At 36.1% G+C, this 27,288-nt stretch overlaps 1 protein-coding gene across 14 annotated transcripts in view; it reads left to right on the top strand.

Moving 5' to 3' along the window:
• Positions 1-27,288, top strand: part of LOC113048167 (neuronal cell adhesion molecule-like) — a 44,214-nt gene that overhangs the window by 4,412 nt on the left and 12,514 nt on the right. For 4 of the 14 annotated variants that reach the window (XM_026209765.1, XM_026209769.1, XM_026209768.1 and 1 more), the window contains exons 1-16: positions 8,162-8,340; positions 10,619-10,690; positions 19,259-19,471; positions 20,315-20,332; positions 20,738-20,843; positions 22,105-22,298; positions 22,409-22,531; positions 22,794-22,964; positions 23,522-23,581; positions 24,426-24,537; positions 24,680-24,864; positions 25,114-25,245; positions 25,724-25,867; positions 25,949-26,060; positions 26,172-26,335; positions 26,476-26,623. In XM_026209765.1, the coding sequence (XP_026065550.1) occupies positions 19,375-19,471; positions 20,315-20,332; positions 20,738-20,843; positions 22,105-22,298; positions 22,409-22,531; positions 22,794-22,964; positions 23,522-23,581; positions 24,426-24,537; positions 24,680-24,864; positions 25,114-25,245; positions 25,724-25,867; positions 25,949-26,060; positions 26,172-26,335; positions 26,476-26,623 (1,766 nt within the window). In that variant the 5' untranslated portion in view covers positions 8,162-8,340; positions 10,619-10,690; positions 19,259-19,374. Of the gene's footprint in view, positions 1-8,160; positions 8,341-10,618; positions 10,691-19,258; positions 19,472-20,314; positions 20,333-20,737; positions 20,844-22,104; positions 22,299-22,408; positions 22,532-22,793; positions 22,965-23,521; positions 23,582-24,425; positions 24,538-24,679; positions 24,865-25,113; positions 25,246-25,723; positions 25,868-25,948; positions 26,061-26,171; positions 26,336-26,475; positions 26,624-27,288 lie in introns of those variants that run through there. The other 10 variants (XM_026209762.1, XM_026209774.1, XM_026209775.1 and 7 more) reach the window with 10 other exon arrangements.

Below are 27,288 nucleotides of genomic sequence, written 5' to 3'. Positions count from 1 at the left end.
TGTGTCGACTTTATGACTCAGTGTAAATAACTAGGAAGTCATGGCACCCACAAGCCCTGTGAAATTTCGCTCCTGCGAGACAAGTTTCTGTTCTTGTCCTCCTGTCCTCTTTTGTGAACCCTGCGTCCTCTCTTGTCCTACTCCTGTATGCTTTGATGAGGGTTCAATGTTGATCTAATGTGAGTCACAAGCATGTTTTTTGCCTTTAAATGTTTTCCAAAAAGCCTTGGCGTCTGGTTTCTATCTGTAGCATGTCTGTGAATCACAGTGGAGGTCTAAAATAATCCAACTTCCTGCTTTAAAAGACCTCTAACTCCCCTCTGTGTCTGAGACTCAATCCAGACAGACTTCTGTAGACTCTAATGACATTTTGAGCTTCATATCAGAGTCCCTTGTAAACTGTGAAAAGTCATTAACATGAGTTATATCAAAAGGAAGTGTACTGTAGATTATTTTCCGTCAGTTGTGTAAATGCACTGATATTAGGAGTTAGGAACAGAAATGTTTAGAAAATGGATGTTAATTGTGTTAGAACAAGCCTTTTTAAAACTGTTCTTTTTTATCTACTAGTTTTGCCCCATTGCAGAAAACCAAACCATCAACAATGACTAAGAAAATACAAGCAGTTTAAATTACTGGCATTGTGTGTCAGATATTGTCAGAAACACTCTTGCTTTTTAGGATTTTGAATCAGATTAGATTCTTAATTATTTTCTGCTCACGTGAGCCATTATGCAGATTTGTCTGTAATAATGCAGATCTTTATGGCATAAAAAATATAATTTTTCTTTCTTAAATCTCTTTTAGTCTGATTTTCATCTGTCTGTCCTCATTCACATTCACAACCTCTGAAACTGATACAGACACCTTAAACTGATCTTTTATTTCCCCTCTTTCTTCCTCTTTAGCTCTTAAAATGATATCAGTTTAGGGAAAGCCCAACGTTATTTTAGTGCTTTTTTTCTAAAAATATGCTACTAGAGTCATGTGTGTCTTTATCTATTCTTTTAAAGATGAAACATATAATGTAAATTATGACTACTGTTAAACTTTGGTAAGATTTCCGTCCAGGGGTTTGCATCAGTCATGCTTGCTTAGACCTTGAATAATAAAAATAAAAGATAAAAATAAAATAAAATAAAATAATGCAGTAAATAAAAATGCCTGTTTTTATTTGTAATAATTTTATATAATGTTTAAATATTTAAATAATGAATGAAATTAAATATTTAAATAATGAATGACATTAAATATTTAAATAATTTTAATGACATTAGTCTCACGATAAATGGCTAATTAAGCCTCATTGATGGGACTGTGAATTCAGACATTCCATAAACTAAAGGCAACAGCTTTTTATTTGATATCCCTAAGTTAAATGCACTTTATAGTCTATAAATAATGACGGTTCCTTGCACACGTTGTGTTTTATGAGCTCCCTGTTATTTCTACTGAATTCAGATTGATAGGGTCTGGCGGGAGTTCAGTCTGACTGTGATGAACAGAATGAACGATTGAAGAGAGTGAAAAGTGAAAGACAGGAGACTTGCTGAGAGAAAGAGAGGCTTGAATTGACCAAACTCACTGCTTTGTGGGAGATCAATGCAGTACAGTTATATTGAATAACAGTGTCACTCCTGACATATGATTTATGTGGTATAAATATTGAAAACATTCAGGCATGTGGGCCCTCCTACGTACAGTATGGCTAACTTTTTCACTTGAATCTAGACTCTTACAAAATTATTTTGTTTGTTTATGTCATGACAATATGGGTATTAGGGTTAAACTAATGTTTGTGAGCATCTTTTGAAGCATGCAGATGTACTATATACATCCCTTCAAAATGCTGTTTTGTATCTTTATTTGGTAACTTGATGCATTGTGCTTTTATACAAGAGATTTTTATACATGCTGAGGTTGGGTTTTAGGGTTTGATTTATTAACAGTGCTTGATTGTGTCATAGGCAGTATAGACAGATTGACCTCAGGATTAGATTTGACCTCAGTGCATCACAAATCAATATAGCAAAGTGCAGGACATTATAACACCCCTATAAAAAGGAGTCCTTACCATGTTCTAAAAATTTGTTAAAGTCAGCCAATAGCTACTGTAAATAGCTCTTTAGCTAATTTGCATGGCTGATTTTCATAATGAAAAATGTTTCAGCATTTAATACAGTCATTTAATATTGGGTATCATTTTAACAACAAGTTGTAACCTGAAATCATGACAGATATTTAAAATCTGCGTTCGGTTTTGACTCAATTCTGGTCTGAATTTTACACTTTCCATGATCGATTACATTCACAAGATTTAAATCCAGTCCGTCCTATATATTTTTTTCTTATTAAATATTTAGTTTCACTTGGACTCAAATGAGTCACAATAGATTGTGAAGGCTGTTTCATGTTAATGTTCAAGTAGTTTGTCTGTTCATATATAGAGCCAGTTTTATGGTTTACCAGGGTGGCTGATTCATCGTTGGGGGTAGCCTATATTTTCCACTGAGCTCAGATTATGAAATTATGTTAAATGGAGATAAAATGATTTAAAAAAGAGGTAGAATGAGACCTCTGGCCATGTAGGTGACTCTGGATTATAATACGGCAATTCAATGCCAGTGGCATAAACACTGAATAATTTAGCTAATACAATTTACACTACTAATTTAGTCTGCTACATATTCTTTTTAATTCATTAGTCAGGTACAGTATGCTCTAGAACAAGCAGCTATTTTTTAAAGCCCTGAAGTTCCTTTGGTTTTGGTCTCAGTTTGAATAGTACTTCACTTTGTATTTGACATATCAAGCCTGTAATCTGTTATGCATTTGACCTTTAAGGGCTCTGGACCATCAGAGCAAAGGCCAACTTTCGACTGTTTATTTAGCTCTCTCGCTTTCTTAAGACAAGTTCCTGTCTTTGGTTGGACTGTGGTGAAGCCGTGGTTTGATGAAATTTCTGTCCCTAAAAGTGAATGCAAAAAGTGTTCAACTATTTCTGTCAATACCATTTGCGTTCACTTTTAGATTTTCGTAACATCAATTTGTTTATTTTTCATGAAAGTCTGTTTCGACCTAAAAGTTCAAATGAGATTTAAAGCTACAGTTATTGTTAGATGTAAAGTTACAGTTGTGATAGATTAAAACAGTATATATTTTTTTAAAGGATCATATCATCATTTTATTTTTATAATGCCTTTAAAACATTAATTTTTAAAAAAATTTTAAATTAAATTTTTTATTTTTTTAATTTTTTTAATTAAGTTTCTTACATTAATTTTCTGTTTTCAGGATGCATGGCAAGTTTTATTATTTCAATATTCATAACAACAATTCAGTATTCATAACGGTTTGGGGGACAGTTGCATCTGTTTATCTGGTTCATGCATCTGTGTCCATGAAACTGATGTGAAGGCATGTCAGGGCTGCTGCACAATGCATTGCACTGCTCTATAATTATGATACTATCCACATGACAAATGTAAATTTGAATGCAGGTCACTCGTGGTTTAGTAATGCCACTTTGTATAGTAGAAATCAAGACTCAGACTCATTTTGCATGGGCGCTCTGGACATGCACATGGAAATGACATTGCTGACCGCTCAAGCCTGACTGCTTACAAATAAGGCCAAATGGGGCTCTCATATGCTATTGTGAACAATTGCTTTTGTCATTTTGTCCGGTAGAGGCCAGATAAGTTGACTATTTCAAATGATTTTTTTGTAGGCAAACCCCAGGATATGGAGCTGTTTATTTCAATAGTGCCTATGCTGTGACCTTCTAAGATGATAGAATGCTGTTTTAACTCATTTTCTCTGGATTATTGTTCTTTTAATCAACTATCTGGCGTGTAGCAGTGTAGCACTGCATTAATGGGGTTCTGTTTCTTGGATAACGATATTATTCAGGACCTCCACACTCTTACCATATGGAGTTAAGGTATTCCTGTTATTTATTGTCTGTTGAAAGTCTTCATAGAGAAATCTCTTCTCGGGAATGTCACTGCGGGACACTGAGGTGAAACATTAATGCAGTAATGTTTTCACAATTAGGGTGCTTACACACTAGAGTTAGTTCTGATGGAGCATTTTATGATGGATAGGGACGAGTAACATCCATTTTGTGTCAATTTGAAATCAGATGGAAATATGGTTGGATTTCTGAAAGCACAACTGTGCGCGTGTTTTCATTTGGAAAATGTTGGCAAGGTTTGAAAATGTCTGCTTTTCTGCTATACTGGGATGTTGCTTGTTGGATGTTTAATGAGATTGTTTTTGCAACATTAAGATGTATGGAAATCCTCTTTTTTCATTGTCAGGTGCTCATGCATTATCAGCTGATAAACAACATGATCAGGTCTTGTATAAAAAGGGTCACAACTTTTATTTTATTTTATTTTTTTTGCTAGGATATAATTATCAGTATATTATATTATATTATATCAAATTATTTTAGATTATTTTATTTTTTATTATGTATTCAGAAAGGGACAGTGGTTAAGCATTTTGTTATTTTATTTTATATTATTTTAATTGATTTTAATAAAAAAAAATTCAAGTAATACAAACAATAAAAACAAGAATGTCACATTGGATGCTCATTGAACAGAGATGTGTTCAAATTTCTCTCTCAGCTGACATCTTTTCTTGACTTTGCTACTGTTCAGTCGGCTGTCCACAGGGCGAGTGTGTTCACGAGCCCCAGGGAGTTGATCTGGGAAGATTTCTCATCAGCTGAGTTACTGGCTTAAGGAGAAATCTCTCTATAGTGGACCTAATAATAGCCATCACATAAGCCTTTCCTGACCCTCTCCTCTCTCATCCATCAGATGCATAGCTCCCTTCAGAGTGAAATACGGCCCTGTAGTTCCCCACTCTCTGTTTTATAACCACCAGCTATTCGTGTTTTCTTTTGAAGAATACTTTTCTCATTAGGTTTCTCTTGACTGACTCTCCCTCTGTGTCTGCTTCTTTGTTTTGGTTTGTTCTTTCCATGCTTGCTCATTGTATGTTACACAAGATTAGTTTCTCTCCGGAGTGCCGGTTTAATGTCTGGTGGGTCGGGGTCGCCGGGGTGGCCCCACCATCGCCGGGCCTTGTTGCCATAGTGAGTGAGTCTCCCTGGTGATGATGCTGTATGATCAGAAGAGACTGAGTTGAAAGAGAGACTGAGTTATGGCCATTCTGAGATAAGAGCTGATTTCTGCCATCGCTGTTTACTGCGTGTATTATAAACCCAAGGGTAATCTTGATTACAGAACAAATAAGAATCAGTGTGTTAATGAGCGCTTTGCGTGGAAAATATGGCCAATATGCTGACCTTATCAGAGAGGGCTGAATGCTGTTGTATTGACTGTTTGGAGAACTGTGGCCTTTATATAAACAGGCAGATCAATAAAATGCAAGGCACATAAGTCATCAGCGGGTATAATGAGCTGTGAGAGCTTTCATACACGGTGCGCCTGAATAAGTGTTTAAAACAGAAGAAATCTGGCCTGAAAAGGAAAAGTCGTTTTAAAAGTTATGGCAATTTTTTTTAATTGCCATTATGATACATATATATATATATATATATATATATATATATATATATATATATATATATATATATATATATATATATATATATAAAGCTAAATTAAATTGTTAAAGAAGATAAATAGACATACATATATACATACACACGTATATATTCACACGTATATAATTTCTTTTTTGCTTTAATATACATTTCTAATGATTGCTTTTAGCTTTTATCGCATTTTTTACATCATTATATTTTTTAAACATATTTATTTATGGCATGTCTTGTTATTTCAGATCAGTTTAGTGATGCTAGTGGGACAGAAATTATTATACCTTTAAAACACAATGCTACACCACTTCTTTTGTTGTCTGTAGATGATTGCAGTAGATTTTTAAGAACTCTACGCTCGTGTGGAACCCTACCACCATCCCATCTCTCTCTTAGCATGTGGCCTTTGCTCAAACCACATCATTAACATAAAAATCAAATAACCATTTCTTATTGCAATGTGTGGCCTCTCCAGGGGGCATCATGCCAACAGTTCTAGTTCACTTCCTTTTGCTTTCTCTTTTCTCCTCTGTCTTCCTTATAATGCCAATGTAACTCAATACTTAAATATAAAACGTATTACTATAATATATAATATATAAAACATGTGATCCTACTCAAGATCAAGTGGGTTATGAACTTAAAAAGGTAAAAAGGAAATCAGGTCTTTTGTTTCTTTTCTAGTGCTGTTGGAGGTCTGGTGGGAATTATGTCCATGTATTGTCCGCTAGTATTGATAACTGTGTCCTCAGAGCTGAAGTGGAAATGACAGAGAGTTCAGTGGCGACTCGTCTCTGTGCTGAAAGCCCAGCTGGTGTGTGCTAAATCTGCTGTGTGAAAAGGCCTCTCCATGCCCCTTTGTGCAGCTCTCCAGTGCTCTGTATATTCTGCCATTTGTGTGTGAGTGTGTGTGTGTGTGTGAGGGACCCCAGTCTGACGGATGTTAACAAACACTCAGACAGAGTATATTAAAGCTGAGAGCTGGGGAAAGTAATCAGTGCTTTTCTTTCTGGTCAAATATACTCTAGACTGTATCTACATGTCCTCACTCATATGATACTCGAAAAGCCACGGTACGGAAAAATGAGCCCTTCGTTATTGGATATGGGTATTACTTTTAAGATACTGAAATATATCTGTTCATGTTGTAAAAAATATACAATGCAGGAAGGTACAGGAATGTACACACTGGTATATGTCACATATAACATTTCAATATCTAGTTTAACACACACACTTGCGACTGCATATCAGTTGATATCTACAATAATAAACCAAGTTGCTACGTTGCATGGCAACCACTGTCAGCCTACAGTTAGTTTAATTAGAAATATATTACTTGGCCGCAGAATTTTTTTTTTCTTCTGGCTGATAATTGTTTTTATTATATTACCAATGTCACAATTTTATAAAATACTTTTCACCATGGCTTATTGATGATAAGAGATTACTAATGGCACTGATTAATTTTTCTCAGAGAAATGTTGTCTTTATTTACTAACCAGAGAGTAGGATGTATTTGAGCACTGCAGGAAGGTAAATTATATTAAATTATAATTTAATATAAAAATGAATAAAAAATGACTCCATTTACTTTCTTAGTGCATGTGATAACACAACAATATATATTATGCAAGATTTAGTCTTCTAAATACTCAATCAAAATGTTACTGAATCAAAACTTCCTCTGGAATTATTTTCATTTTCCACTGATGTCATTTTAGTTAACAGTCTAATAGCAATTTAATCATTGTCATCCTGATGGGTAGAATTAAGTCCTGTCCTTCAGTTTTTTTTTTCTCTTTGAATATGCGTGTGCTTAAAAATAAGCCACTTTACAGAAGCAGTGTGCATTGCAAATGAGAATACATGTTGACTTTGTGTAAACAGATGCTCTGAACCTTTATAATGACCATCATATGACATTATATGAGTCATTATGTCAACATTGAAGGCTGTTTTATGAGCTCAGAGGGCTGTAAAATCACATCTAGCTACATTAGGATAAATGTTTTGGTTGCCATAGAGCTCTGCTTTTATAATATGAATTTTATTAGACTGTATAGAGAACAATAAAGGCTTTTATTGTTTATCCAGAACCAGTATTGAGACTGATGCCTGTTGGTGCTGATTCAAGACCTTCTTGTTGGTTATGAAATCTGCGCACAATCTTTCACCACAGGATCCTCAGTCATTGATTGAGGCTTTTGTCACTTAAGTGTTGAAGCTCTGCACAGCTTTTGTATTTGACGGTCATTTCACACCGTCTTCAGCACATCTGCGATTCTGTTCCATTTAAAGGAAACGCTCAAGCAAACACTTGACAGAACGAACAGATCTACTAAATGAGTCTGATTTGTATCAGTAGCTCATTGTACAGTGTACAAATATCACTTTACCTGCACTATATATCTTATTTTCTGTGTCTTTGTTTCTCTACCTCTATTTTTCCCCCTTTCAGTCCCCCAGTCCCTACGGATGCTTTTGATTTGCTCCAGGACATGCGTTAACCCCCTTTATATGGTGACAAAGGGGTGTGTTAATCTCACCGAGTTAGGAGGCAGGCACATGGGGGTGGATGCCATGCAGGGAGAGTCGAGCAGCCATGTGTGTGTGTGTGTGTGTGTGTGAGGCAGATGCCTGTCAGAGTGTTCACCGGCCACACACATATTACATGAGCCACAGAGGATGGTTTGCGAGATACTCAATTGATACACACCGTGACCAGGAAAGGACTGCTGTTGACTCTGCAGTGTATTAAGGTAATGGTGTTCTGTGAAAAATAAGGTTGTTGTTTGTTTTTTTTATACCCAAACTTTATTTGCTTTGTTGGTTGGTTCTCAGTGATTTGATCTTGAGGGATTTTTTTGTATTTATTAGGGTTTCTCACACCCTATGGGTCAAAGTATCACCTCCAGGGTGATTTCCTTTCACTTGTGTGACTCAGGTTATGTGACTATAGTTACTTAGAACAAACAGCTTTTTGTCCATTGTGAAGTGCACTCCTGGTGTCACCTTTCCTGTTAAAACCAGTCAGATTTGTCTTTGTGTGTGCTGATTTGTTTATTCTGAAATCAGAGTGTGTGTTGATGGGATGTCTGTAGGTGCACAACTAAAGCCAAAGGTTTTATGGCAGCATGTATTTTTGTGATGGGACAAACCTTTTATGTTTTATCTTAAACATATCTGTGGTATGTTTAATATCGTTAAGTACTCTATACAATTATATATGTGTTGATAGATAGATGTAATCATGTATGTTGATTGATGTAGGTGATACAGAATTTGTTAGTGTTTAGTATACAAAAATCTACACCTGTGTGGACAAACGGATGGATAGATGAAAAGATGGATAAATGAATATATGGGTGGATGGGTGAAAAAAGAAATGGATGAATGAAAAAGAAATCAATGGATGGATAAATGTATGAAAAATGAATTTATAGATGATTGATGGATGGATGATGAATAAGAATTGCATAAATGGATGGTGGAATGTATGAAAAAAGAAATAGATTGATTAATCAATGGATAAATGGATGGATGGATGAATTAATAGATAAATGAATGGATTGGTGGGTGGATGGATAAATGGATGTTGGATGAATGGATAAAAAAAGAAACTGATGAATGGTTAGATAAATTGATGAATATGAATGGATGAAAAATAAATAAATGTAGATGAATGGATGAAAAAGAAATGAATTGAAGGATACATAGATGGATTGGTAAATTAAAAATAAATGGATAGATGGATAAATGGAGGATGAAAAAGAAATGGATAGACTGGATGAATAGATAGATAAATGGATGAAAAGGAATGGAGGGATGGATAAATGGATGAAATAAATAAACGGATGGATGCAAATAGAAGTGGATGGATGGATAAACAGATGAATGGATGGTTAGTTGAAAAAGAAACAGACAGATGATGGATAAAAGGATGATTGGAGAGATGAAAAAATTGGGATCCATTGAGTGATAAATTGATGAACAGATAGATAAATGGATGAAAAAGAAATGGATAAATATATGGAGGAACAAGGAAAAAAAGGATAAATGAATGGATGGATTGATAGATGGATAAAAAACAGAAATAGATGGATGAAAATAGAAATGGCTGGCTGGCTGGATGAATGGATAAATGGATGAATGTTGAAAAAAGAAAAAGATAAATGGATGAAAAAAGAATTGGATAAACAGATCTGCATTTTTGGCATTTGACAATGTAGATGCTGACATATTGTAAGATCTGTCTCTCAACATCACATATTCCATTCTCTCAGAACCCCCTTCATCTCTCTCTCTCTCTCTCTCTCTCTCTCTCTTTCTCTCTCTCACCCCATCGTGCCGGTATGCGGCCCGTCTCCATGACAACACCTCAGGTCAGCTCTAAGAGGTGGGAGGTAGTCGGTGTGAATTTTTTTGTTGTTGTTTTATTGCCTGTTTCTCTCTCTTTCTCTCTCTCAGTCTCCCTCTTTCTGGTCTCTGTGAGACAGCAGCTGTGTGTGACAGCTTTACTAGAGGCTGGAGGTTTCCTCAGTTTGCTTCAAGTTCGAGAAAACAATACAGTAAAGCGACGCGGCTCTCCATCACAGCGTCTTTGTGGCCCGTCTCTCATCAAAAGATGGGGGGGCTTTGTCAGCGGCCATGTTTCTGTTAATGTGAAATGAATGCGTGCGTCTCGAGGGAAAACGCTAATATATGCGCGACCATGAACCAGCACGCGTGATGTAGAGGTGCCGAGAGCGCCTCTGTCACTCTATCTGCTGATCTACGACATGCCTGTGTGCACAGAGGCAATAATGTTTAGAAATCCCAGCGGGCTTTAGAATAACACATTTTGCATGTTTTTTTTTTTTTTTTTGCTCTTTTGTTTATTGGATAGCACTCACTTTTTGGTGCATCAGTGAACTGGCAAGCCTTTTGTCCTTTAGTTGAAATGTCTATCAGTGTTTTTCAGACGAGCACAAACTTCAGTCACATGCTTTTGTCATGTAAGAATCCCTCTTTTAACAATGCCATTGGTTTTTTTTACAGCGCCCACACTATTCTGAGCTGCTGTGGTCTGGTTGGGACTGAAGGAGCCATTCTTTCATACAGTCTAAACAGGTAAGATGTGGCTCACTATGCTTTTTGTTGTATTTTAACTTAATTTTTGATGCATGCATTGTGATTCAGTGGCAGCTTCGTTTCAGACAGAGAGAGGAACAGAGTACAGGAATAAAAAAGAAAAACAGATTAAAAAGAATGAGTTATGTGCTTTTATGATTTATGACTTGCATATCCCTCTTCACTTCACCAAGATGAGCTAAAAGGCTGTCACTGAAATCAAAAGAAATGATAATATTTTGGCTGCTTGCACACACTGATGTGTGCCGACAGATCATCATGTTGAAAACTGAGAAATGGTTTGAGTTACTAGTGCAGTTGGGTTTTTGATCTTTTTAATTTATTCTACATTAAAATTGATTTCGTAAACTTGAATTAAAAGCTAAATTATAAGCATTTTAAAGATTAAATGCTTTAGTCCTAATTTGTTGCATGAAAATTGGTGACGGGATTCTTCATAATCTCTCATTCCGCGTTCCACTTCCACTTACGGATTTGGTTTGGAAAAAACATTTTTGTGTAAACTATCCTTTAACTAATTTTAGGGCTCTGAAACCAAAACGGATATAACAAAAGAAAAAAATCAGATGCTGTGTAGTAGCTAAAAGTGTAAAGTACACTAAAACGCAATCAAATGTACACATTGTGGGGGGAAAACCATTTGAAAGTGCTGTTTAGTGAATGTGCTGAATCTGCAGTTGAAGAAACATATGCTGTTCTGTCATCCAAAAGTGTTCGATTTGGCCTCTGAGGGCACACACCAGCTGTCAGCAGTGTTAGGCAACAAGTGAGACACTTCCTACAAAAAATCCAATGGATCAATAAAGCCTTATATAATCCAATCTGATTTAATTCAGGGAAAAAAATACCTCTGTTTTTCTATTGAAAAAGTATTAACCTGTAGAAATCAAAGTTGAAGACATCTTTACCCGAGTGTAAAATGCTAACTATTCAAGCCACGTTCACTTTTATTGAGATTAACCAGAATCCTTCATATTCCCGCCAAGACTATTACTTGATTTCTTGTTCTAGAAATGCAAGTGATAGTGGTTCAAAAGCAGTGGAGTTGCATGTAATGTGTTGAATCCATGTTTTGCGTGCTCCAGATGCTGATACTATGTGTTTTAAAGATTTAAATTGAAACGAATGGACTGAATGTGATTCTTCCCTAATGATGATCCCTGCTGTGCTTAGACTTTCCTGAGAGAGTCTGGCCCTGTTAGAGCAGATATACACACGGGGTGCTTCAGAGCTCAGCTGTGTTTAGAGCAGATAGAAATAGACAGTGATCTCGTGCCCTGATGATGATGCCGCTGGGAGGTTGTTTTTGTGACATATAATGCTGTCAACATTTTTGTGGTTTGTGTGGACTGAGACACATTTTGTGACATATTTCCATGATGATTCTTCTTTATAAGCCTTTTACAACATAAAAGCAGAATGTGGATGCCTTTTTTTTCCATTAAAGTGTGTGGTGACCACAAGATTTCCAGTGAATGACTACATCAAGCACCATAAAAGCAGTTTTTTGTGAACTATCTCTTTAATCTTTGTCTGTGATGCAGATTTGAAGTCTAGCTTTATGACTACAGCTAAATGTATTTCCTGGAAATTCTATTCTTTCTCCACACAAGGATTAGATGGCATGTCAAGTGTTACATAATAACACATTTGAACCAGGTAATGGCAGTGATATCAGCACATACTGTAAAAGCTCTTGTTCACCCACATACAGCTTGTGGACAGATGACCACGGTTTATCTGAGCACCCAACAGATGGAACAGAGAGAGCAGTGTGCCAACCCATCCTTTCCTCCTGTATGCACTAAAATAAACTGTGGAAAGGGATTTTATAGAACATGGTGTAGAAACGTATAGAAATGTCATTCATTCATTCATTTAAATAATGCATGCAGTATAATATAAACAAAAAATGAACTGGTAATATTTTGGAAGTTCTTATATTCCTTTCCTCTCGAATTCTCTAAAATACATTGTGAAAAGAGATTTCACATAACAATGCATAAAAATAGAATAGTAAATTCATTTATTTATAAATCAATTAAAATTTTATTTATTTACTTAATGTAACGTTTAAAAATAAATTATAATATATTCTAAACAAAAACAAAACGGGTATTACTTTGCTAACATATTTGTAAAAAGAATATTTTTATAATAAATATATTATTAAAAATAAAGTATGGTGTGTTATGAACAACAACAACAAAATTATTATTATAATTATTATTAAAAAAATTAATTAGTTTAAAAAATAATTAAAATATAATAGAAAAGATCCAGTTATTAATTCTTTCCTTCTGTATTCTAAAATACAACAGTAAATATTTGTAAAAAAAAAAAAACCAAAGTCATTGAATAACATAGTTATGCACAGAGATTTGTATTTGTATTTTTTATTTTTTTTTACAATTTATTTTATTTATTTACACATATTATGAACAAAAATAGAATTGATACTATTTTGGCAACACTGTTAAAGTGTAAAAAAAAAAAAAAAAAAAAAAACCTTCTAAATAAGAACAGCCATAGCAGCAATAATCGACACTCAAACCATGCTGGAACACTAAAAATACTTCTCTCACTTGCTGTGACCTCTGCCGTTTTTCTAGAGTCATCATGTCTTGTCATTGAGATACATCTCACCCTCACTGTGTTTCTGCAGAATACAAATAAGCCTGGTTTACAGCGTTGTTGCCTCTCTTAGAGAAGATCTTTTATGAAACACACTGCCCGCCCCCTCTGTCTCTCATTGCTGATGGGAAGAGAGTATAGATTTTGCACAAGAGGACATCACTGAGGCAGATTATATAGTCTGATCATCAGATTGGGGGACAGTTGAGAGCCCTTTACAACCAACCAGTGTTGAATAAAACATAACGTCCCCCTGTTACAGTCACACAAAGCTGCAGAAATGAAGTCATTATGACTTGCAGACTTGAGAAACCATTGAGTCATTTCTGGACATTCCCGGCTACTTTTTAAATAATTAATGCTTTGTAGTGGTTTCTGAGAGCTCAGTCTCTGTATTCAGTATTTCTTTTGTACATTTTAAACAGTAATTTCCGCCTTTGTGTGTTCCTATTCTTCTGAACTCGATAACAGTGCAAATGATTGGTATTTATCTGAATGAGAAACTTAAAAACAGGCCCTCTGATTACTCTAGACTATTTCCCATGAGCCCTTAAATATATAAAACATAATTTTCTAAAGTATCTAAAGGTCTGATAGACTGAGAGATGTTTTGTTACTGCATTTATAAATATATAATGTGGTAATGTGTGACCAGTCAATAAATATATATATATTTTTTTAACTCTTACAAGTATCACAAGTATGAGTTTACATCATGAAAACCGGTTCTAAATCTGAGATCTTTACAAATTTTCCCAAGTTTCCAAATTGCGATTTAAGAGTGGGTTATTTATCTCTAAAGTGAATAGTTCTGCTCAGAGTGACTGGGGTCACATTGTATTTTCAGCTTTACTGAACTATAAACAGCATAAAGCAACAATACAGTTCATGAGTTGCCAGACAGGAGCGTGCTGACAATCAGCAACTTCCCAAAGCTCAGGAGAGAAAGAACGCTCTCTCATTCTGCTGACACTGCAAGAACGAGTGACCCTTTAGCTGTAGATAACCTCACACCAGCAGCTTGTTAAATGAAGTTAGCTCATTTATTTAGATAGTAACGCTAGGCTAACTCCCGGCAGTGACCTTCTGAAACAATGCAGTGCTGTGATTTAGCATTATCTTGCTTCCGAAAACGTCAGTTGTTGGTTTTTGAGCAAAACAACAGGGTAATGGCAGACAAACTGCAGACGGAGCAGTTTGACAAATACAGTTAAACATTTGTGTGCTTAGTCTGTGCATCCAGCCACTTTCAGAAGACAAATTTGTGTTTGCCGTGTCATACAAAGTGTTAACATCTATAATGAAATGCACGCTGTGAAGCCAGCTCAGTTCGTTCAGACAGATTGAATTGAAACAATTTCCTTGACTCGTTGATTTAACTTCATTTTTGCTCTTGCAAATGAGACAAAGCAATGTTTTTCATAAACCATTTGAGTAAACAGGGATTTGATTGGCCCAGAGGTACTTTATGAATCAAAATGCAAAACAAAACAGCTTATTGACTAGAGAACGGATAAAAGCTTGTAAACAAACGTTAACCCTTTAAAAACTGCAAACGCGTTTAGCATAAAGCTGCTGTATCATCTGTTTTTCCACAGTTTTATCTAATTCCCTCTTCAAGGGCTCCAGACTTTGGTGTGAAAAGAGACATTTAATCAAGTCCCCTCTCATTTGGCCTGAAGGCATCCTCTGCTAAAGTAAAGAGCGGTTCGTTCCTTTCAGTCTTCAATGACAGCGGAGAGCTGTTGAGAGGGCTTCTCTCAGTAGTGTCCTCTCCTTGAATTTACATTAAGAAGATGGATGGGTTTGGCTGCGTTGTGTTTCCTATAATAGACATGTGTGTGTGTAATAAGTGTGTTGCCGTGGACACGGCGTGATCGTTAAATTAGCAGCCGGATTCGCTCTCTTGACTCAGGTCTTCTTCAGAGTGAAGGAGCTGTTGAGAAGAACTTGTACTGTCAGAGGAAATTCGTTTCCCATGTACTCTTCCTGAGAGCACATTCTTTGGATTGATGTGAACTACAGAAGAGAGAGTTTACAAATAGTTTTTTTTTGTTTTGTGTTTTGTGTTTTGTGTTTTGTGTCTTCTGTTTTGTGTTTTCTGTTTTGTTTTGTTTTGTTTTGTTTTGTTTTGTTTTGTTTTGTTTTGTTTTGTTTTGTGTTTTGTTTTGTTTCGTTTTACAACCACTGTCTTAAGGATGGAATACACTACACGGCTTTTTAAAACACTTTATACAATTGTTGATTTTTGTAAATAGTTACAGAGGAAAAACTGGGCATCATACACTAAATGACTGAGGATCCCACACTACCTGACTTTAAAGTCGATTCGAATACAACAAACTCATGCAGAAATATTTGCCTTATGTATAACATATTAAAACATTGCACTCTAAAATCATCTCAAAATATCATAGTCCGAAGCTAAAAAATCAAAGCCTGTGACCATTGTACACTACATGATTTTATATGAAATCTGTCAACTCAAATCTGCAGACTGGTTCTGACTTTCAGTTTTACAGTATTTTGTGGATTAGTGTATAAAATCTGCAATATTATTTTGTTCCTCATTATCATGGTAATATCGGGCCCTATTCAGAACAAACCCTCAGAAAGGCCCTCCCCGACCCGAGATGGATATTCTGTTGATGGTTCTCACACTTCTGTGGCATAGTACACATGTAATTGGTGAAAGTTGATTAATGGGATACATGTAATCATAATATTCTGACATGGAGCTAGAAGTTTCAGCAGAAAAAAAGTGAACATTCTTGGCTTTTGTATGGTAATGGACACAAAGTTTGATCAAAAGGTAGTTTATCTAGAAATAAACTCAAATAGTTTGGCTTCTAATCTCTCTCCTCGTGAAAGAGAATAAGCACTTGTCAACACAAACAACAAGTGAGCCAAGCCCACAAAAGGCAAGAGGAGGTGGTCAAAACAAACCCACATGAATGAAGTTCTTTGGCTGTATGGTATGGTCTCTGTTCACTTATTACAGTAGAAGGCCATTCATATGTAAATTATGTCATTCTCAGTTTATGCAGGGATTATGCTGAGATGAATACTAAAATAGACGGGTTTTGGATAAGCCCGTGGCAACATTTCTCTTGCTGAAAGTGAATCTGCATAACGACTTAAGGATAATAATTCAAGCTATGTGAATGAAGTCTCTAAATATAAAATAGTTGCATATATATTTAGAAATATATGGAAAATTGTTAATAAAAGGGTTGACTCTGGTGTATTAGAGCATTTGACACATATTCTTTATAGTGTGTTTATCTTTTTTGCCCATTAAGGGTGGCCTTCATCCAATAAAGAGGCCATTAGCCAAGTTGGTCCAGAAAAGGGGCCTGATTCATTCTCGATTGAGATCTATCTTTAGGCAGATGCCTGTGCCTTTTGTCCTTCATCCAGCCAATCAGAGAGTGAATAGTGGTCTGTGTTGGATTACCTACAGCATGCTGACCGGCATCTTTCCTCCATCTCTGTTGATTCTCTCAAGATATGAATGACTCAGCAGTAACCAAATCACAGTGTTCTTCTGTTCTGTGAGTTACCCAAAGCATCCCTCTGAGATATTGTAAAGTCTAATTATGCCAAAGGGCCAGGGCTACAAGCCAGCATTTAAAGCAGATAAACTTTTATGATTTATATAAAAATAAATAATTATTTTTATTTATAATTATTCAGATAAATTGTTTTTATTAAAAATAGTTATACGTAGAAAAAAATATTGATATATATATATATATATATATAAAAAAAAAATATTATATTTTTGAGCAAACCTACATTTTCAAATCTGTCCTCACATACTTTCCTAATCAACAAAAGTGTCTTAAAGCCAAATATATAAAAATAACAAATATCTATAATGAAATGAAAATCTATTTAAAAATTAAGAGATGCAGTTGAATTATTCATTATTATAAGAATGTTAATAGCATGAATTCGGGGACAACATCTGTTGGTTAATTAATTCAGTCATAAATCATGCATTATTGCCGGAGAAAATGTGTTGAACATGTAATTATTAGAAATCTATGTTTGTGCAATTCAAATTCATAATTCAGACATGACTGCACATCTTTACCATATGACAACAAAGACATCTCATACTCTCATTTTAAAAGGCCCAGATGCCAATGTCTACTACATTTTTTCACATATTCTTATGTTCGAGAATAACTAAAGTTCAAGCTGATTGCATGGCAACAGGAAATGTGATTGACAGTTTCCATTTAAGACAGTGTCACTGTCACTCTCTCTACTGCAAACGACCGGTTCAGGTCTTTCCAAAGGGCGCTTGAGCACATACTGTCACCATAGCAGCCATCAGACATGCTGTGCACATTGTCTGGAATACTGAAATGTGGTAAATCTACTTGTCTTTGGGTACTGAGGGAGTCTTGCCTTTTCTTCAGCCAGAAAATGTGTTAATAGGCCCTTGAATATCTTAATTCACTTCTGTCATTACTTTTGACTGTAGTCAGGGGACATTGGTTCCATTTTTAAATATGTGTGTGTGTTGTTTTTGTTTTGTACCGGGTCATGACCCATTACACCTGACAGTATTTTTTGGTCTAATGCGAGCTTGAATTTTTTAAACCACAATCTGCTTCAAATCTGTGTCTCAAGCAACTTCCTTCTACTGTAGATTTATCGCTGCCTAAAGTGCATCTAGGAAACTAGATACTGTTGGTATATGTGATATCCAGAAGAACCAGTCTGGATCTTGAATGTCTGAATCCTTCACCTTGAGATAAATCTTTGCCTCTACAGACTCATGCTATCCCCACCCCTCCCCACTCACTCTCTCTCTTGCTCTATGATGCCGTCAAGGTTTCTGAGCTCATGAATTATGCAAAGCAGAGCCCATTTCCCTGACACAGCCTGCTACACAGCAGAATCACTCTGTCTCTCTACCTACCGACAGGAACAACTGATGCCTGCTCACTTCTTTGAGACATTATACTCCTCCTTCCTCACTGAAAACTTTGTTCGTCCTGATTATTATTACATTACTTGGGTTTATATTGTAAAAACATTGCAGCCACTCATCCATCATAATCACAATGTGTTTTAAAGTGATTGTGATTCCTGTTTAGTCACATTTATGTCACATGCCAAGGTCGGGAAACACATCTATCATGCTATAGCTTATAAGAAGAGTCACAATCAGTTTAAGTAATGCAAAAGTAAAACAATATTGTGATGTTACATCATCCAACCCTATTTTATTTTATGAGTATTGTATTTAAGTGATGTGACATACAGCCAAGTATGGTGACCCATACTCATAATTCGTGCTCTGCATTTAACTCATCTGAAGTGCACACACACACACAGCAGTGAACACACAAACACACACACACCATGAACAGCCATTTGTGCTGCGGCATCCCAGGTAGCAGTTGGAGGTTCAGTGCCTTGCTCAAGGGCACCTCAGTCGTTGTATTGCCAGGATGAGTCTCGATGGTTAGGAGTCACACTCTCTAACCATTAGGCCATGACTTTCCCACATTTTTTCTAAACCACATAATGTTTTAACTCCTCTGGAAAAAAGATGTGCTTCATACATTTGAATTCAGTGGATGCATGTGGCTGAACATTAAAACAAAAGGCTTTCTGGGGGTTCTTAACCCACCTCTGAAGAACCAGACAGCAGGCTGTGTAATTTTGTGCTTCAGCCATGTGTATTGAGATCCATATGTCAGTTTTGAGGGTGCTGCCAACACAGCGTTCCTGTCTCTTCCAGCTGAGCGCCCTCACATGCCTTTGTGTATGTCAGGACGATCTGAGCTCATGTGAACTGCCCGTCTACAGCACAGATTCTCTAATAAAGATCTTGCCCTCTGTTTGTTAGTAGCATAAAAGATCATTGTTTTTCTATCTGTTCTCTTTCAGTCTTGCTGGCTAATCTTGGATACCCCTGTTTATTTGAATGGTCACACTGAGTGCAAATCACAAGGCCCAGTTGCTTTGACCAGAAGGGGAAGGATTTTCATGTAACACACCCTGCCATGGACAGGAAGAGGAGTTGCACGCTCTGTGGAGGAGCTGTGATGCTGCTGCTGCTGCTGGGTCACATGACCAATGCATTAGAAGTGCCTCTAGATCGTGAGTATTGTGCAGTGAAATGAAATTAAATCTGATGTAATACTGTACATTTTAATAATTACCGCTAATGTCGAATGATTAGACAGAATAATATAGCTTTTCTACCTTGCCTATTTTAAAATGAGTTGCAATTCTGTCTTTGATCTCCTTAGACATTTTAAGTCAAGATTCTCAGATAAGATTCATTCAAACACACTTAAAAAGCACAGAGTAGTTTCTCAGCTTCTGCGCTCTAGAGAAGTGTTTCACTTTTACCATACTGACAGTGTGTTACAGTAAGTCAGCATTACTACTGTGTAAGCAGAATATATATGGACTTTTAGAGAGCATTGGTCACCCTTTCTCTTTCTCCTTCCATTTCTCTATTTTAAAAGAAATGAAAAGCTCTTAAGAACACTGGAAGGCAGGTTTATTCTTGTTTAAACTCAGAGAATGAAGCTCATTTTTAGGATAAAGTGGTACCGAAATTCTATCTTATTGTACAGTCCAGAATTATTTCATTATTTATGAAATAAATAAATAAATTAATTATTTCATTATTTATTAGTACAGTTCATTATTTTAAAAGCTTATATTTAAAATCTATAATGCATGAAGCACCTTTTTCAGGGTGGTAAAGCTAATGAATCATTGACAAACAATCAGTATCATCAAAACCGCATTAGGAGAATGAACTGGCATGAGAGTTGCATGATGGGTAATGAATGCCCAACACACCTCCGGAAGTTTCACTGAGGGAACGTGATTTTGTTTGATCTTCTCTTCTCTCTTCTTTTCTTACACTAATTTGAACTCTTTTACTCTCTGCTCATGTATTTCCTGATTCATTTGGACAAAAAAAAGCTAAAGTTCTGGAGGGATGTAAGTCTGGGCACTTTTGCTGTGAAATTCTGTTGTGAATTAGGTCCTTAAACTTGTGTCTTTTGCTTTCTTCTGTTTGAAGTGTTTATGAGTTTGATATGAATATTAAGATGTTTAATCCTTTATAAAACATTAAATCCCCCAACTATATAGCTATATGTAAATTATAACTATGATCTGCCATGAAAACAAAAACTTGTGCATGCTGCATGCTCTTTGGTTGTTTGTCTCTATGGGTTTGGTTACACTGATAAACTAAAGATGGGCACTTTTATATTTTTAGACAATTTCTTGCAGAATCAGTTTCTGCAAAGGTGGTGCATCTGTGCTGGTTTGTGCCAAGGTGTGTGTGGATGTGTGTGAGAAATAGAGATGCTTGTCTTCACACTGGTTTTTGTGCTTCAGTGCCTCAGCCTCCCACAATAACTCATCAGTCCCCCAAGGATTACATCATTGACCCTCGGGAGAACATCATTATCCATTGCGAGGCGAAAGGAAAGCCTCATCCCAGGTGGGTGTCACTTTGAATCACCAATGGTTACCACTACTGCAGATGCCGCTGCTGTGGACGGATGCTTGACGCTTAACACCTACCAAACTCTTCCTGAAAATTTGCTAACAAACATGTACTTACACTCTGTCTCTCCATAATGTAGGCGATTTTGTTTCTTCATTGAAACAGATTTGGAGAATTTTAGCATTACATCACTTCCTCACCAATGGATACTCTGCAGTGAATGGGTGCCGTCAGAATGAGAGTTCAAACAGCTAATAAAATCATCACAATATTCCAAAAGTAATCCACATGAAAGTCTATCAATTAACATCCTGTGAAACCTTAAAATATGTGTTCTCAATCCTTAATATTGCTTACTCTAGTGAAAAGTCGTCTCATATGAATCAGGAGAGAAATATGCACAAATTAAGCACCGTTTACAAATGAAAACAGTCTAAAACAGTTCTTAACAAATATGTTGGTGGGTTTTGATGTGAGAGGATAACTAGGGATGGAGTTTTCACCAGAGGAAGTATTATTATGGATTGAGTTGTATTTTAGCCAGTAGGAAAGGTTTGAAATTAAAAAGCCTTGATGTATTTATTTTTTTAAAACACACTACTTTTTCACTTCACAAGATTTTAATCAAATGACTGCAATGGATTGCTTATGGATTATTGTGATGTTTTTATAAGCTTTGAGTATTACAAAATTTCTCCAAATCTGAAGAAACAGACTCATCTACATCTTGGATGCCCTGAGAGTCAGTACATATGTGTAAATTGTCATTTTTGGGTCATTAAAGCATCATAAAATTAGAATAAAGTGACTTGCACACAGTAATGCAAGCCATACAATAGCATTATGTGAAGAACAGACTGAAATGCAATTTATTTAAGATATGACGGCATTCATTTCGGACTCTTTCTCACACAACGCTACTGTGAGGCTTGAGATGACTAGAAATATAGCACACAGGTCATATGGACCACTTTTTTGATGCTTTATTTGGAGTTTGTCAGTGTAAATCACATTTTTTTGAATGGAAAAGAGCAGCTTGAACATTCTACCAAATAACTCCTTTTATATTTCATGTGGAAAAAAACCTAAAATATCTGACTTGTAAGGGTGGGTATATTTTCAAAAAGTTAAGGAATTAACCTGATTGACAAGTGATGATCGATTAATGTTGTTATAAATGAAAAAAAAAAAATCAATTGTAATGTCACTCTGCGTTGTCATAATTGATTTTCTATTTTCACGCCTTTCTATCTAGCTTTTCATGGACTCGTAATGGCACTCATTTCGATGTGGAAAAGGATTCCAAAGTTATCATGAAGCCCAACTCAGGCACTCTGGTCATTGACATTAGTGGAGAGAAGGCAGAGGCATATGAGGGTGTTTACCAGTGCATCGCCCGCAACGAGCACGGCTCAGCCTTGTCCAATAACATTGTCATCCGTCAATCAAGTAAGACAGACACATCTAAACAGAATACATTGCCACAGGAATGTTTTGCTCATATTTTTGCAGTTGCCTCCTGTCAGTATTTTTTTCAGTTGCTCAATTCTGTTTCATAGGGTCCCCCTTGTGGTCAAAAGAGAAAGTTGAACCAATCACAGTGCAGAGGGGTATGTCTCTTGTACTGCAGTGCAGACCCCCAGCTGGCCTCCCTCCTCCAATCATCTTCTGGATGGATAACAGTAAGATATATCACACAAATTCACATAGATCAGTGGCAGTAACACTCACAACACACGTCAGTCTTGCTTGCACATTCTAGTGTAAGCACCCACTGAATTTCTCATTTGGTTATGTTTTCATATACTTTACATGGCAACCCAAATATGTAAAATTGCTGCTTTGCTTTGCAGGTTTAGCTCATTGTTGTTTTATGGTCCTTCTTTTATTAGCAAATAGTGTTAACAAAGAACTTCTTCAAACACATGCGCTGTTTTGTGTCAGATTTCCAGAGACTTCCCCAAAACAGCCGTGTGTCCCAGGCTTTAAACGGAGACCTGTATTTCTCCAACGTGCTCATGGATGACAACAGAAACGACTACATCTGCTACGCCCGCTTCCCACACACTCAGACTATCCAGCAGAAACAGCCGATCACTGTCAATGTCCTCGACAGTAAGTGTTTTTTAGTCTGCTGCTACAAATAGAGTCACCAATTTTCGTTCCATACAACCGTCCGTGTAAATCAGCTCTTTTTTGAAATAGAAGAACACTCTGCCTTATTATGTTGAATTAAGCTTGCACAATATATACAGAATCAAAAAAAAATTCTGTTATTATTAGGGCTGTCAAACTATGATAAAAGTTTAATTGATTAATTGTACAATATCCTTCCAATTAATTAATTGAATTAATTGAATATGCAATAATTGCATATATCTATATTTGACCCAATAAACAAGACATTACAAAGCAGTGACTAGAGAAAAAGTGACATTTCAAATAAAATAAAAAAATATTTTTTCCAATGGTAGAAAAATTTCCTTAATGCAGAATTCACCAAAATGTCATGTATTTTTGTATTTATAAAAATACAATAATTTGTCAGTTTCTAAAAATAATTGTGTTACATTTTCCCTGTTATTTTCCAATGCCTCTTCAGTTTTTCCTGCACTGTCCAGACCCGTAAATGTCAAAGCATTGCATGTTCATTATTTTCTGTTGTATTCCAGTTGAAGCTATGAATGACACTGTGTTGGCAGCTTTTTTGAATGGCTCAGATTTTTGGGGTGGTGAGTGCTAGCAGAAATTCTCCAAGTGAACCCAGCCTTCATCCCTCCCATCACTTGTGTTTCTGCCTAACCAGGAAATAGCTCTGTACCTAATATATCACCTATAACCAGAAATATAACCCACTTCTGTAGAAACCCAACCCTGACTCCAAACAGCTTGATCTTTATGAAGGTCTTGAGCTGTATGGCACTTGGTATTAACATTCATTTCATCACATCGTTGTAATGAAAACTGATTTTGTCCGATTAAACAAAAGGACTGAAGCCAACACTAAAGTTGACTATCACTGGCATTGTGAATGGCATCAAAATTTCCAAGATTACTGTATATGAATGGTAATCAGTCCTTTTTATTTGTTTTAAATTGTCTAATTAACATGTCAGCAGTGTCTACACATCTACTGGTAACTAAACTTTCCATGTTTTAGACTGAATGCATGTATTAGTGTTGCATTGTACATTCTGTATGCAACACTATATAAGGTACTGTAAAATATCTCACTAAAACATTGCTATTATATTTTTCATTTGGATCCTTCCATTATCTTTTAAAGGCCATCTAAAAGAAGCAATGGAAGGACAGAATTCTTGTCATTCAGTATAAGGTTCACTTGATAAAAGACATCAGGGCACAAGACTTTTCTAAGCTTCAAAATAAATACATTTTCCAACATTGCCGTTTTCCTTTTATAGTGTCAAATTTGACCAGTAATATGCTGTTTGCAAACTTCTTGATTATGTGTGGTTTTACCACCAAAACAGGATCCTTTCCCTTCTCATAAGTCCTGGGCAATAGCTGGCATCTTACAAGATTTGTCTGTCTGATGGTTGATCTATGTTCTAGACAGTCCTTCTGGGGAGAGAGCGCCCACTTTCATGCAGCCACCAGGAATGCACAGTACCAGCATGGTCCTGAAAGGAGACACACTGCAGCTGGAATGCCTCGCTGATGGCCTGTAAGTAGGAGAAAGGGGAAAAATGACTCTCTCTTGGGTCAAAAATCTGTAACCATGTCCATTTTTATACTGATTGGGGTCAGACTGCATCAAAGGATTTGCATGAACAGTTCAAATATGTTTGACTTATTGTGTTTTTCAGTCCAACGCCAGATATCTCCTGGAGCAAGGTGAACGGGGAACTGCCAAGCGGCCGTTTTTCATTTCACAGTTTCCAGAAAACTCTGAAGATAACAGAGGTGACGGACGCGGATGGGGGAGATTACCGCTGTTTAGCCAGGAATCGCCTGGGGAGCAACCATCACATCATCACTGTAGTGGTCAGAGGTCTGTCAGAGGGCATCTTTTCAAAAATCTTGTTTAGTCACATCATTCACTAACCCCCGGGACGCCATCCTGAACCAGATTCGAGTTGATCTGAAAGACCCTTTGTGTTTCCTGTTATTCAGAAAATAGCCGCTAGTTTGTATCTTAAAACACATGATGGAATATTCTAATCTGTTGCACAGGAAGATAACATTCTAAATTCAAATTTTGTCAGTTTGATTTTTGAACTCTTTCTTTCCATTTCCACAGCGGCTCCCTTTTGGATCAGTGCCCCTCAGAACCTCATCCTGGCGCCGAAAGAATCTGGGATGCTCACCTGCCGGGCGGATGGTAACCCCAAACCCACGGTCACATGGTCTGTCAATGGAATTCCCATTGAAAGTATGTAAAGACAACTTTACCAAAATAATGCAGCTTCTCCAGTATCTAGCTACTATTTTCAACAAATATTTTTATATTGATACACAGGATGTTCTGATTTATTGCAGTTAATCCATTTGTTTGCATAGTAGCTGTAAATAAACTGATTCCAGAAGATAATATATTTCATAATATTTCTTTAACATTTGCTTTTCACTTGTAGAAACGAAGTGTTTTATTTATCTTTCTAGTTTTGTTGTTGTTGTATTATTGCTGTGTACGTTTTATGCTTTCCCTAATTCATTTCATTGTTTTTGTGCCAGTGTGAAATATTGTTCTTATGAAATTATAAATGATATCATCTGATATATAAAAAATTAATAATGTAGTTTGCAAAATTTTTTTGTTAGTAGCTTGTAGCATAGCTAATAACTTGTTCTGAAGAATGACTTGATCATAGTTCAATTATGAGTATGATTATGATGTTATTCCTTGACAGACTCACATAAGGACCCCAGTCGGAAAATCGAAAATGGCAATATCATCCTCAGTGATGTTCAGACCGGCTCGAGCGCTGTTTACCAGTGCAACGCCTCCAATGAGTACGGTTATCTGCTGGGCAATGCCTTCGTCAGTGTCCTGGGTATGTTACTATATATTCATTTCTATTCTATTCTATTTTTTCAGTTGTTCTATATGGCAAATTAAATATATTACATTTCAGCTGAACCTCCAAGGGTGCTGACCCCTCCAAACCATGTGTACTCCGTCATCACTAACAGTAGAGCTTTGTTAGACTGTGCTTCGTTCGGCTCACCACTTCCAAAAATCACATGGTGAGATTAATATAATTTTTTTTTAAGTTGTTTATTTCTTTTTAAGTTTGCCTCTTAAATATTTCCTGTGAGTTTTAAGTTGCATGGTGATTATGCTTCTGTAATCTGCAGGTTTAAAAACGGTCAGAGCGTGCTGGATGGAGACTTGTACATCATTCATAAGAACAATACCTTAGAGATCAATGTGGCTCGGCCAGTACACAGTGGCAAATACACCTGCATTGCCTCAAACAGTCTTGGCAACAAAGAAAATCATGTTTACCTGGAAGTGAAAGGTGAGTGAAAGCTAAATTGAGTTTTTGAAGCCTAAATCGTTGTGTATTTGTGATATGATGAATGAATGAACAATAGTAGTAGTAGTATGATGGGAAATATAAGAGAAAAGAGCGAGATGTATGTTGTTTTCTTTCCGCAGAGCCTACACGGATCCTCAGACAGCCTGAGTATAAAGTGGTCCAGAGAAACAGCGTGGCTGAGTTTGAGTGTAAGGTCAAACACGACCCCACTCTCATTCCCTCCATGATATGGCTCAAAGACAATATGGAGCTTCCCGATGACTCTCGGTATGACCTGCAATCAGTGCTGCAATTGTTGTTCAAATAAAAGCACCATCTGAAACGGGTTAGCACCTGAGGCTCTGCGCAAGATACGAGTGAGGGAGATTAATATTTCATGTTTTATTTAGCTTATTTTAGAAATAATTAAGTCTTTTGCACCTGCTGTATATGGCAAGAAAACCGCAGACGGAACAGTTTGGTATTTTTTATTTATTTATAGGCATTTTCCCTTTTAGAAAAGAAATACACTACTGTAAGTGTACAATTAATAATTTTATTCAACAAGGGAGCATTCAATTGATCGAAAGTGACAGTAATGTTGCTACAAAATATTTATTTTTCAAATAAACGCTGTTCCTTTAAATGCTTTATCAAAGAAACCTGAAAACAAATGTACAGGTTTCCATAAAAAATATTATATATGAAAATGTAACATTACAACTAGTTTTTAATGTTGATAATACTACTAATAATAATAAATTCAGCATATTAGAATGATTTCTGAAGGATCACTGAAGACTGGAATAATGGCTTTGCCATCACAGGAATAAATTGCATTTTAAAATGTTTAGAATAGAAAATTGTTATTTTAAATGAAATATTATTGTTTTAAACAGCATTATTGTTTTACAGAATTTTTTTAAATAAATGCAGCCTTGTAATTAAAAAAA

Source organism: Carassius auratus, chromosome 29 (assembly GCF_003368295.1).
Source record: "Carassius auratus strain Wakin chromosome 29, ASM336829v1, whole genome shotgun sequence".
Lineage (NCBI taxonomy): Eukaryota > Metazoa > Chordata > Actinopteri > Cypriniformes > Cyprinidae > Carassius > Carassius auratus.
This window is presented reverse-complemented; position numbering and strand designations above follow the sequence as displayed.